At 49.1% G+C, this 13,463-nt stretch overlaps 1 protein-coding gene across 2 annotated transcripts in view; it reads right to left on the reverse strand.

Annotated features, from left to right (window-relative positions):
• The window catches only part of GPC3 (glypican 3), a 309,949-nt gene that overhangs the window by 82,342 nt on the left and 214,144 nt on the right, over window positions 1–13,463 (reverse strand). For both annotated transcript variants that reach the window (XM_075941138.2, XM_075941137.2), the window contains exon 6: window positions 4,388–4,508. In XM_075941138.2, the coding sequence (XP_075797253.2) occupies window positions 4,388–4,508 (121 nt within the window). The remainder of the gene's footprint in view (window positions 1–4,387; window positions 4,509–13,463) is intronic.

The following is a 13,463-nucleotide window of genomic DNA, read 5'->3' on the forward strand; positions in this document are numbered from 1 at the left end:
TGCTTTTTCCCTGGACATAGTCCCACCAGAAAGGCGGGAAAGGGGGTTAGCTCAGCCTATGACTGGTCCAGTGGATAAAACACTAGTATAGGACTTGGACAACATGGGTTCAAGGTTCCTCTCAAGAAATTCCCTGAAGGCCCAGAGACTTAGCTTTGCTTCCTGTCAGTCCCTGGGAAGAGCTGTAGTGCTCTACCTCAGAAGGATGCTGTGAGGAAATAAAAACAGAGGCCAATTACAACTCATTTCCCTCTAAGAGCCTCTTAGCTTCCCAAATGTAATAACACCAGTATCTATGGCTGAGCTATCCACGCACAATTTGGTCTAAAGGCAACAGAATCCAAGTACATAAGACCAATAGTCCATATTGGGTCAGACCAATAGTCCATCTAGCTCAGTGTCCTGTCTGCCGCCAGTAGCCAATGCTAGATGCCCCAGAGGGAGGGAACGCAACAGGGTATCCTCACGTGATCCCTCTCCTGTCACCCATTTCCAGACAGAGGCTAGGGACACCATTCCTACACACCCTGGCTAATAGCCATTGATGGACCTAACCGCCGTGAATCTCTCTAGCTCTTCTTTGAACCCTGTTAAAGTCCTGATCTTCACCACATCCTCTGGCAAGGAGTTCCACAAGTTGACTGTGCACTGAGTGAAGAAAAATTTCCTTTTGTTTGTTTTAAACCTGCTGCCTCTTCATTTCATGTGGTGACCCCTAGTTTTTATATTGTGGGAATAAGCAAATAACTTTTCCTTATTCACTTTCTCCATACCACTCATGATTTTATAGACCTCTATCATATCCCCCCTTAGTCTCCTCTTTTCTAAGTTGAAGTACCGAGATGATGATAAACCAGCTCACCCACAAATAGAGCCACTCACAAATCACACATTAAAAAAGAGACAAAAAGCCAGCTGGTCGTGTCAAGCTTATTACGAATCATGCTGCAGAAAACTCACTCCCCGCCCCAGAAGATCTCACCTGAAACGTTAAACGTACTCAAACTGCTGTGTGTTTTCTCTTGAAAAGACCAAACCCACGCAGCTCAGACAAACCTTTCTATTTCCCCTTTTGCATAGTTTTAACTTGCTGCTTTCCTTCCAACCTCTGGGAATGGCATTCCGGAACGAGGTCCACAAGGTTGCTTGAGAAGCAGGCAGGTTCTACCACACAGAACACAACCAGGGAGGGGTCTATCGGTTATGAATACATTTATTTAGATTCCGATGGAGAACCCGGATTGATTAACGAGTGACAGAACAACACGATTTATTCACCATCCCTGAACAAGCTCCAGAGAATTCTGAAGCTTTGTCATGCTTTTGGAAAAGGATTCATTTCCATAGCATGAACAGCATATAACAAATGAAGGCTAAAACACTGAAAAACATAAATTACATCTCTGAGTGATGTCCAAGAGTTAAAGAACAGGTTTGGAACTCAACTAACCGAGTCAACATGTGCCTCTGGAATCAGAGGTTCATCTCTCATCCAAAGAACGGCCTGGGAACCATTTGAAAGACACTGATGCTATCGACGAGCTACCTAAAGAGAATGCATTTCGGAAACCTGAGCATGAAGAACTAACCGCTGAAAAGCAGCTCTCCTTGACCTGAGAGCCTCCAGAAACTGCCTTTAAAAGATGCTCTCCTTTTGAGTCGAGGAGATGAGCTATTTTCATCTCTTTTCCAGTTTGGGAGTCCACATCGGAAGCCAACACCTAAAGAGCATGTCTGTGACCCAACCAGACTTGCTGCGTCTCAGATCTCCTCCACTTTGGGAGTCCATTGTGCAGCCCGGATGCGAACGAGACAGAAAAACTTTCCCAGGCCAAGGGTGGAAGCGCAAAGGTGAGATTCAATCCCCCAAATCCCATGTCTAAGCAAGATCCAAATTTCCTTTTACCTGGATCCGCACCATTTACCTTGGCTTAATGTATTTGTCTTGACTACTGGTTCATAACTACTCCTCAGCTATTATCTTTTGCTTTCAAACGGTTTTCTTCCAAACACTTTTCCAATGACAAACGGCCTTTCCCCCAAATGTTAACGTTTTCTCAAAGGCGTTTGCTTTTTCAAAACGTTCCCATTCTACGTATTTACATATGTAAAAACCGCACAATTAACGGAACCGTGCGATGGTAAAGCAGTAGACTTTGGTTGCCACCTACTGGTCTAGTCATAGCATTGGGAAATGCCATCCTGTCATCAGCTCACCTTCCACACGTCCTTTTTCCTCCATTTTTTCCCCCCGTTTCAAAATTGGAAAATGTGGCGTCTCTTTACTTTGTTTGGGGTTTATCTTTATTTATATCATAGCTTCACGGTTTTTTCTTCTCCCTCCCCCTTCTTTTTCTGTTATACAATTGGAAGGTTTCCCTTTTTCTTCACTCATCTGAGGAAGTGGGGTTTGCCCATGAAAGCTCATGATACTAGTAAATACAGGCAGTCCCCGGGTTACGTACAAGATAGGGACTATAGGTTTGTTCTTAAGTTGAATTTGTATGTAAGTCGGAACTGGCTCCAGATTCAGCCGCTGCTGCTGAAACTGACCAGGGGCTGACTACAGGAAGCTGGAGGCAGAATTGCTCTGCCCCCAGCTTCCTGGAATCAGCCACTGATCAGTTTCAACAGCGGCTGAATCTCGAGCCTGGGACAGAACAGCTGGGCTGCCAGGTAGGTCCCTGCAGGACCAACCCGGCAGCACCCCAGCTGCTCTACCCCAGGGTCCACAACAAAAGCCTGGTCTGCTGGGGGGGGGGCCACTAGCTGCGCCCCCCCCCAGCAGACCAGGGACACGGGGAGCAAAGCCGCAGCGGCGGCGGGTGCCGCGCCTCTGAGGCTTTGCTCTGGCAAAGCCTCAGAGGCACGGCACCCCGCCGCCACTGCAGCTTTGCTCCCCGTGTCCCTGGTCTGCTGGAGATGGTCCCCAGCAGACCAGGGGCACCCGGAGCAAAGCCGGGGAGCAGCTTTTCTCGCCCCGGAGGTCGAGGTGGCGGGACCGCTGCGCTCTGGGCGGTCCCGCTGCCTGCGAGCTCCGGGGCGAGAAAGCCCCGTTCGTAAGTGCGTAACTCAGGGACTGCCTGTAGTTTTGTTAGTCTCCAAGGTGCCACAGGACTCCTCATTTTTTCAAAGTTACAGACAAACACGGCGACCCCTGACCCTTACCCACAATTCAGCTGAGTTATTTACCCTGGCTTTCCCATGAGCCTTAGCTTCCTAGCAGCCTGAATAGCCCAGAAAAGGCCTGACTGACCCGAGCTGGCAGCAGCATTGCATAACCATTTTACGTCAGTCCAGGGCTGGCTTGAGGGAAAATGGCACCCTGGAAGACCTTGTGTTTTGGGGCCCCTGGACCTTGTGGGCACAGCTTTAAATTTGGGGTCTCGGGGGTGCCACTGTGCAGCTGAACCCCACTGCAGCCGCTCCTGCCTGAGATCCCGGCTCCTCGAGACTGACTCAGACTCACAGACTTTAAGGTCAGAAGGGACCATTATGATCATCTAGTCTGACCCCCTGCACAGTGCAGGCCACAGAATCTCACCCAACCCTCTTGGAATAATCCTCTCACCTGTATCTCAGATATTGAAGCCCTCAAATACTTTGAAGGCCCCAAGATGCAGAGAGTCCTCCCGCTGTGATCTGTACCCCATGCTACAGAGGAAGGCGAAAAACCTCCAGAGCCTCTGCCAATCTACCCTGGAGGAAAATTCCTTCCCGACCCCAAATATGGCGATCAGCTGAACCCTGAGCATGTGGGCAAGACTCACCAGCCAGACACCCAGAAAGTTCGCTATAGTAACTCCTATCATCCCTCCATTGGCCTATTTCCCACTGATAACGAATGGTCAATTAGTTACCAAGATCATGTTATCTCATCAAACCATCCCCTTCATAAACCCATCTAGTTTAATCTTGAAACCAGATAGATCTTTTGCCCCCACTACTTCCCTTGGAAGGCCGTTCCAGAACCTCACTCCTCTAATGGTTAGAAACCTTCGTCTAAACTTCCTACTAGCCAGTTTGTATCCATTTGTTCTTGTGTCCACATTGGTATTGAGCTTAAATAATTCCTCTCCCTCCCTAGCATTTATCCCTCTAATATATTTAAAGAGTGCAATCATGTCCCCCCTCAGCCTTCTCTGAGGCCCAGCCTGGACCGTAAGGGCGGCTGCTGGGGCTGGGGGCAAGCGTGTGTCGTGACTATGGATCCCACACTCGGTGGGACTCCTCCGGTGGCAGAGGGCTGAGGCAGGAGGCTCATGCCAGGCCGAGCTCAGAGCCAGACAGCTAGCCCCTCGCTCTCACCACAACAGGCTGATGAAATCCAAGGCCTTTCCCTCATCGGGCAAAGCCGGGCGAGTTTGGGAACCCCCCTCACACCCACCTGGTTGATGTGTTTCAGTTTGTCGATGAGCTGGCTGATCACTGGCTCGGGGCCCTTCGTTTTCGTCTCGTGGGCGCCCGCTTGCGCCTTCCCTCCGTTCCGCGCCGCCTGGGGACTGTACCTGTGCGAGAGAACACAGAAGTCAGCCTGGGGCGCCTGGCTGGAAAATCAGCCATTGGTATTTCTTGCTGCCCCACCGCAGGCCGGCTGCCTTCCTGCCACGGGGGAAAGCACAACCTGCCTCGGGAGGCCGAGTACGTTCTTATTTTGAATCATACAATCCCACGGCGGGCAGAGACCTCCGGAGTCATCGAGTCCAGCCCCCTGCCCAAAACCGGACCCACCCCAACTCAATCAGCCCACCAGGGCTTTGTCAGGCCAGGACTTAAACACCTCTAGGGATGGAGATTCCACCCCGTCCGTAGCGAACCCATCCCAGGGCTTCCCCACCCTCCTAGTGGAGTGGTTTTTCCTCAGATCCAACCTAGACCTCCCCCACCGCAATGTGAGACCACTGCTGCACCCGGGCAGTAGTGGCTGGATGAGGGGCCGAACCAAGATCACCAAAGCTAGATTATGGCCTCCCCTCCTACCCAGGCCACAGCAGGAGGGGGCTGCCCCCAGCCCTTCCTGCAGCCGGACCTCGGGGCCGGGAATAGGATGCTGCAGCCAGATGGAGGCTGGACCCTGACTGGGGCCTTGTTGGCCAGGCTGCTGCAGCCGGTGCCCAAGCCAGGACACCACGGCCGGCCTGTTGCAGCAGTCACGGGGCCGCCAGGGCTGGGCCGCAGGGTCTGCCCCAGGAGCCCGGTGGCCGGGGCAGACCGGCTGTCAGACGAGGCTGTAACTGAGCCGCTGGGGCCAGATGGAGGCATCTGCCGCCGCCAGCCCTGCTCTCTATCCGGGCTGGGAGCGCGCAGGCGTCCCCGACCGCGCGCCCTCAGCCGGCCCGTCCAACGAACAGAGCGTCCCCGCCAGCCCTGCACCACAGCCGGTGCACGTCTGGAGACCCAGGCTAAGAGGCTCCCTCCCCGCCGTGGTGCCGACAGCAGCTCGTGTGACAGGGTTCCCGCTGGAACTGACGAAGGCTATGTCTACACTCGCGGCTTCTTGCGCAAGTACTATGCAAATGAGGCTAAGCGTGAAATATCGCTGAGCTTCATTTGCATATCTAATGAGCCACCATTTTTTGCAGAAGAGGCTCTTGCGCAAGAAGGAGTGTCTACACTGCCCCTTCTATCGCTGTGCCCATTTTACAGATGTGAAACGAGGAAGAGAGAGTCAAGTCGCGATTCACCAACATGCGTCAGCTGGATTTTAAAACTGATTTCCATTCTGGAAATCCCAACACCACTTGACTTGAAGCTGGCGTGAAACACGAAGCCCAGTTAGCGGCTCCTTTCAATCAGGCCCTTTGTAACTCAGTCAAAGAAGCCTGTGAAAAGCCTCCCTGCTGTACATTTAATCTACCTTGTAACACTCTGCATTGCCACCTTTATACCCGTGTGCTACCCAGACAAAGTCGAATTAAAGTATCACTTGTCTTGCCTGAAAGACTTTTATTAAAAAACAAGTGTGGGTGATTCCTTTGCGACTCCGCATTTAAATGTTGAACACACAAACTTCTGTCTATATTTTGAGAAAAGTCTTCCCGCAGGATAATTACTTGGGTGCGGGGGGGGAGGAAGGAAGCACAAAGTGCAGCGACACACACAAAAACAACAGCCCCCGATGCAGTACAGCCCATCAGCCCCCGACTAAAATCCCATGAAAGGTCAGCACGGTCTCATGATTTCAGCAGAGGTTGCAACAACGTATGTTTCTAAACAAACAGAGCTGGCTTTCTACCAAACACACTGCAGCACAATCGTTTCAGAGGGGTGGCCGAGTTCGCCTGTAATAGAAAAAGCTTTAAAAAACCAACTAATTCATCTGAAGAAGTGGGTTGTGCCCACGAAAGCTCGAGACACCATCTAAAAAAATTTATTTTTTTTGGTTAGTCTCTAAGGTGCTGCAGGACTATTTGTTCTTTTTTAAGTTTTTTCTACAGCAAAATCAATATTCTCAGGGCACCATCTTGTGGAAAGACCCATTACTACATGAATTAAACAGTTCAATTACAGGCCCCCGTCCTCGCTATAAGTCCAAGATCGGTTCCAAAAACCTTGGAGTTATAGCAAAATTGGCGATTTTTTCCCCGTGGCTGACTTCCATTTGTGCAAATTGGGTTTTTTTTTGTGTGACTTAAGAGCGGGGAATGGGAGAACTTAGAACGCATCAGTTCCTAGGAGCATCAACGTTAGTGCGGAACGGATGTATACCGGGGCGACTTATAGCAGGAACGCCCTGTATTACATTCAATAAACAGACCCCTTGTTCCTTCAAGAGCTGGGTCTCGTTTTACACACACACACACACACACACACACACACACACACACACACACACGAGAACTGTTTTTTCACACCATCCCTGCATGCTACCACACCAAGCAACCATGTCGATTAAACTACACGAGCAACAGGAACACGCAACGGCCAGGCTTTAGATGCCTAAGAAATTGCCACCTTTGCTGTCTTTCTGTGACGCTCATTTTAAAATGCAGAGACATTAAACGACGCGGCTGAAAAGCGGTCTGGCGCTTCAGAGGGATTTAATTCCTGGGGTCTGTAGAGGAGAGCAGAGCTGAGCCCGGTTTTCGGTGCACAGCAAAATCAAAGGAATACATTTCTTCTGGAATCGTGTTATACAAATGCAGATAAACGGATCTTGTGATCCCTGGGCAGGCAAAACTCCCTCGGAAGTCAGTGGGAGATGTTTCTGGGCAAGAATTGCCAGATCAGACGTTCTGCGTCCTAGGACGATGATGATGGAGCACAGGAGATGTGGTAGGGTCAGGGGGGTGATATGCAGTGACCAACATGCAGCGAGAGTGGAGAATATAGAAGAATCACCCAAGAACTAGAGGTCACTAAATGACATTAATAGGTAGTGAGTTTACAACAAACAAAAGGAAGTTTTGCTTCATACAGCACACAGTCAACCTGTGGAACTCCTTGCCAGAGGAGTGAAGACCAGGACTTTAACAGGTTTTAGGAAAGAAATAGATAAATTCATGGAGGTTAGGTCCCTAATGCTTACTAGTCAGGATGGGTAGGAATGGTGTTCCTCACCTCTGTTTGTCAGAAGCTGGGAATGGGTGACAGAAGAGGGAATCACTTAGAATCATAGAATAATAGGACTGGAAGGGACCTCGAGAGGTCATCAAGTCCAGCGCAAAGCAGACGGACATCCCAAAGGCAGGGCCATGATCTGGGCGGGATTCCAGCCCCACAGATGCCCTAAGAGCATTCAAGCATCCCTTAAATGCGCCCTGAGCTTTAAACTCCTCAGGGAAAAATTTGTACAGGCACCTACGTGACTTAGGAGCCTGTCTTCCCCTTTCAGTGACCTTCCGCGAGAGGTTTTTGAAAGGCACAACCAGCGGTGAAGGACCAAACCCCCGTGGCAGGAGTGTGCTGTGGAGTAAGTGGCCACAAGCAGGGAACGCGTGACCTCTGCGTAGAGATTTACAGCCGTCTTGTCTGAGCATAAAGGGTTTTGTGGAGCAGGCGCAGCCTTTGGCTTGGGTTCGGCGCCTTGCTGAGCTAGGGCCAGGGTGTCCCTGTCGTGCTGTCGCCTGTCGGTGGGCCCTCTGGATCAGCCCCTCCATCCCCACACCTCCCGCTCACCACAATCACCCGTTTTGCAGCATTCAGGAGGAGCTGAGGGGAGGAGGAGCAAGGAGAAGCAGAAAGAGTTGGGGGTGGGGCTTTGGGGGAAGGGGCGGAGCAGGGGCGGGGCCTAGGGCAGAGCCAGGAGACAAGGAACCTCCCCCCTTTGGAAAGTCAGCACCTGTGGGTAACGCAGGTTTCTCTCCCATGGCTCCCTAGGTAGGAGCTACTGCTTGTGATAAGGGTAATCTCAAAAGGAGAAATGTCTCGTTGTTGTAAAATGTGCTGACAATGCCTGTCTCTAAAGAAATTAAAAATAATCACATGAAGAAAATATAACCAAGCTAATGCTTTACATGAGTTACGTATACTTTCTTTCGTAAGTCATAAATATTTTGTATTCCACCTAAGTAATATAAGAACTTGGGATCACCAAATGAAATGAATAAGTAGCAGGTTTAAAACAAACAAAAGGAAGTTTTTCTTCATGCAGTGCATAGTCAACCTGTGGAACTCCTTGCCAGGGGATGTTGTGAAGACCTGGACTTTAACAGGGTTCAGAAAAGAACTAGATAGATTCATGGAGGTTAAGTCCATCAATGGCTATTAGCCAGATGGGTAGGAATGGTGTCCCTAGCCTCCATTTGTCTGGAAATGGATACCACAAGAGGGATCATGTGAGGATTACCTGTTCTGTTCACTCCTTCTGGGGCATCTGGCATTGGCCACTGTGGGAAGACAGGATACTGGGCTAGATGGACCTTTGGTCTGACGCAGTGTGGCCATTCTTAAGTAAGGGGTTTTCCCCAACCTCCGCATCCAAAAAATCTCACCTTTGCAGACACTTTGCCATTCCAGCTTAATTCGCTTTGACTAATGGGATACCCAGCAAGTTCCACTTCCAGGTTTTCGTTTCAGAGCACGGGCGTGCAGACAGCAACATGTTTTTCAAACCCAGGACAATGAATGTAATGGCGTGTTTTCCTTTCCTGCAGCACCTGCATTAGCACTGCCATGCAAAGACAGCTGGAGCGAACGCGGCGGTGGTAAATTTGGGGCTAAATTACTGAAGTGTAACGTACAAGCTACAGGAAATAATCTTTCAAGTCAACTGTAAAGCCTTGTATATGAACGAGGAAAAAAATTACCTGTCCATTCAAACCCCAATTAATGTATGCCTGCCCCTTGGCTACAAAACCTTTCTTCAAATGCAGCTGTACATGTCGCGCCTGGTATATTTGATTTCATCCCTTTGATGCTGCTTATTGAAGCTTGGGCAGGCGGGGGGTACAAAAGGCCGTAGAATCGGACTGTGCCACACGCCGCCAGGCCTTTTTAGAAAAGAGGATTGGGTCCTCGAGCCATCAGCCGCCACCAATTCTGCAATATCAAAAGGTGCTTTGCATTCCAGGACCTGTTGCCGTCAACGGAGCTATGTCGATTTTTACCAGGTGGGGGCCTGGGCTGGAATCTTTTAAGCATTCCCCCTTGGCTGTGAGAGGCAGCGTGGCCAGACCTGGAGCAAAGCTGGAAGAGGATCTTGGTGATATTAACCGCCCTGAGTCCCAACCGGACACACCAAGAGCCTCTTGCAGGGAGCCAGACCACACAAAAGCCTTCCTTCCAGACGTACGGCCCCCACTGGCGGACTGTGGTAACAGGGAAACTCAGGGCAGTATGCTGCCCCCACCAGGCTCTGCCAGTCCATCACAATCTGGCCAGGAAGCATTCCAGATGCTGTTTGGAATAGCAGCTGAGATAATAGCCTGGCTCCGGGAGGCGGGGCTTTAAACAAACCCCGCCCCCAAACATGGCAGGCGTCACAATCGAATCATGAGAGTTGGCAACACTGATGCGGTACAAGCCCTTTATCACTTCGCTTTCGTTCAAACGTTACAGACAGACACATTAATGGTGGGAGCGTTGGTCAGCTGTGAGATCAACAAGGATGTTGAATATATCTATACAGATACACCATCTCTATCCTTAAGATACTCTGGGAACAACCACAGACCCACTCACTCCATTTGCCTAATTAAAGCTTACTTTTGCTAAGAAATTGTGTTTTACGTAGCTAAAAAGTTACAAAATCTGCTTCCTCTTTGCGACCCCATCGTGTTTGATATTCTGTACTATTACCCGAAATACTTGTCCTCTCCATGAGGCAAAGGTTTATTATCGGCATGGAATCCTCCTTGTGACAGATTTTAATCTCTGCCTTCCGGCTGTGCTTTATTTTGTTTATTATTTGTGGAATTAAAAACAAAAACAAAAACAAACAAAAAAAAACCCCCAGACTATATGGGCAGTAAAAGGGAAATTGGAAACTTCTTCCTGCAGGAAGTGAAATCAGGATATTTTAGGGGATGCTAAGAATATATTCATTTGGTTATGGTATAAAAGGAGCGAAGATTAAGCGACGCACAGTTGACTGAGGTTAATGTAGAATTGGTCTTGCACAGTGTTGAAATGATAATACCTACATAATTTGCTTAAAAGTTTTGTAAAGGATAAATGTGTCTAGCGTGCGATTCAGAAGAGCTTTATAGCAGCATAAGCAGATTATTAAACTGTAAGAATCTGAACTTTTAATAGGCTTTAAGAATTAAAGGCTGTAAAATCTTGACACTGTATAAAAACCTTAAATTAGAAAGTTCTTCTGTAAAATACAACAACACTTCGCAGAGGCTGTCAAGTGCACAGCAAACGGCCTTTTCTGTGAATGTGGCTCTTCCCATCAATGTCCAACACATTTTAATATACCTTAAAGGAATGGTTTTTTATGCACTTCTTTTTTCTTAATATTTCTGGCATATTTTCCTCTACTGCACAGCTGAAGACACCCATTCCTAGGGCATCTGCTTAAAAATATCACTTCTTTCAAAGATACCACATGGATGCAATGTGAATGTATTTCCTGACAGCGCTGCATCAGCTGCTGTTACAAAAATAAGACAAGGAAAGGTGGTTACATGCTGGGTACCAACCAGTTAAGTATTAGCTCTGCAGAAAAGGACCTGGGGGTTGCAGTGGATAAGAAGCTGGATATGAGTCAACAGGGTGCCCTTGTAGCCAAGAAGGCTAATGGCATATTAGGTTGCATTAAGAGGAGCATTGCCAGCAGATCCAGAGATGTCATCATTCCCCTTTATTCGGCTCTGGTGAGGCCACATCTGGAGTATTGTGTCCAGTTCTGGGACCCCCACTACAAAAAGGATGTGGATGCATTGGAGAGGGTCCAGCGGAGGGCAACCAAAATGATTAGGGGGCTGGAGCATATGACTTATGAGGAGAGGCTGAGGGACTTGGGTCTGTTTAGTCTGCAGAAGAGAAGAGTGAGGGGGGATTTGAGAGCAGCTTTCAACTTCCTGAAGGAAGGTTCCTAAAAGGATGGAGAGAGGCTGTTCTCAGTGGTGACAGATAGTAGAACAAGGAGCAATGGTCTCAAGTTGTGGTGGGAGAGGTCCAGGTTGGATATTAGGAAAAACTATTTCACTAGGAGGGTAGTGAAGCACTGGAATGGGTTACCTAGGGAAGTAGTGAAGTCTCCATGCCTAGAGGTGTTTAAGTCTCGGCTTGACAAAGCCCTGGCCGGGTTGATTTAGTTGGGATTGGTCCTGCTTAGAGCAGGGGGCTGGACTTGATGACCTTCTGAGGTCTCTTCTAGCTCTATGGTTCTATGATTCTATGACCTTCGATAGGGAGCAGGTTTAAAACAAACAAAAGGAAATACTTTTCCACACAATGCATAGTCAACCTGTAGAACTCCTTGCCAGAGGATGTTGTGAAGGCCAGGACTTTAACAGGATTCAAAAAAGAGCTAGATAGATTCATGGAGGTTAGATTCATCAGTGGTGATTAGCCGGAATGGTATCCCTAGCCTCTGTCAGAAGCTGGAAAAGTGCGAGAGGGGAGGGATCACTTGATGGATTCCCTGTTCTGTTCACTCCCTCTGGGGGCGCCTGGCGCTGGCCACTGTCGGAAGACAGGAAACGGGGAAAGATGGACCTTTGGTCTGACCCAGTCTGGCCGTTCTTATGTTCTTATCCCACTAATCAAAATCATATGCTACCTAGTTAGGAAGAAGAGCAAATTCTTTTTGCATTTGGCCAGTACAATCTTGATAAATAAGAGAAATAGACCCAAGTCTCTAAAATCAGATTCAATAAAGGGAAATACAGAGTGGAAGACTGTGGTATACACACTGGAAAGAATAATCAAATATGCAAAATGGGCTGAGTCGGTCAACGGGAATATTAAACTCTTACAGCCTACAGTGCTGATCAACTATGCTGCCACTCACTAATCTATGAGGAGAAGCTGAGGGATTTGGGTTTGTTTAGTCTGCAGAAGAGAAGAGTGAGGGGGGATTTGGTAGCAGCCTGCAACTACCTGAAGGGAGGTTCCAAAGAGGATGGAGAGAGGCTGTTCTCAGTGGTGACGGATGCAGAACGAGGAGATAGGGTCTCAAGTTACAGTGGGAGAGTTCTAGGTTTGATCGGCACTAGGAGCCTGTGATTGCGCAGAAGCCTGGCGGGGGCGGGGGGAGTGGCTGGGAGTCCGCCCCCGCCAGGTTTCTGTGCAATCACAGGCTCCTAGCGCCGACAGTGACCTCGCCTCCCAGCCTGGGAGTCCTAGCTGGGAGGCGGGGTTGCGATCGCCGCTTATCCCACGTTCTGGGTGTCCGGTATTTTTTGGGAGAACATCTGGCAACCCTACCCACACGAATAATTACACCCCAAGTAATTACTCCCCAGTGCTTCCTGGGGCTCACTGTTGAGCTAGCGCATCCACAATAATGGAGCCTGCCTCAGACTAATGTCGAGCGGGGACGCGCTATTTCGATTTTTTTTTTATTTCGGGAGTTATTTTAAATTGAGTAATGTCGAAATAATTCCCTAGTGTAGACATGCCCAGGGAGGGCTGATGCCTAACCCACAAAGTACATCCCTTCTCTTCTTGCAGCCCTCTGCCTCACTCTTTACCCACCCTGCGCCCTGGCTCAGGGCACAAACGCTACGTCAGCCTGTAATGCAAGACAGCAGGACACACAAGAAGGCCAGATTAGGAACGCCCAGGCCACCTTCATTCTGGCGGTTCCTAATTTCCGAGTGAGCGACCGTACCTTGATTTGGGTGGGTTTTTTTAACATCGTTTTCTCAACAATGTTTCAGTACAGAAATTCCATCACACGGGAACCCTATCGATCCCTCCCCATATAGCTCATCGTCTGAGTCTGAAACCAGGACCTAGTCTGATGGCACAGTCTTCCCTACTGGCCTCACGGGGACTTTGTGGTCTAAGTTCAGACCAAGAACATAACATTTCAGTTGGATCTGCAGCCTGCTTTGTACTGAAACATT

Source organism: Pelodiscus sinensis, chromosome 13, assembly GCF_052426305.1.
Source record: "Pelodiscus sinensis isolate ZL-2025 chromosome 13, ASM5242630v1, whole genome shotgun sequence".
NCBI classification, from domain to species: Eukaryota; Metazoa; Chordata; order Testudines; family Trionychidae; genus Pelodiscus; species Pelodiscus sinensis.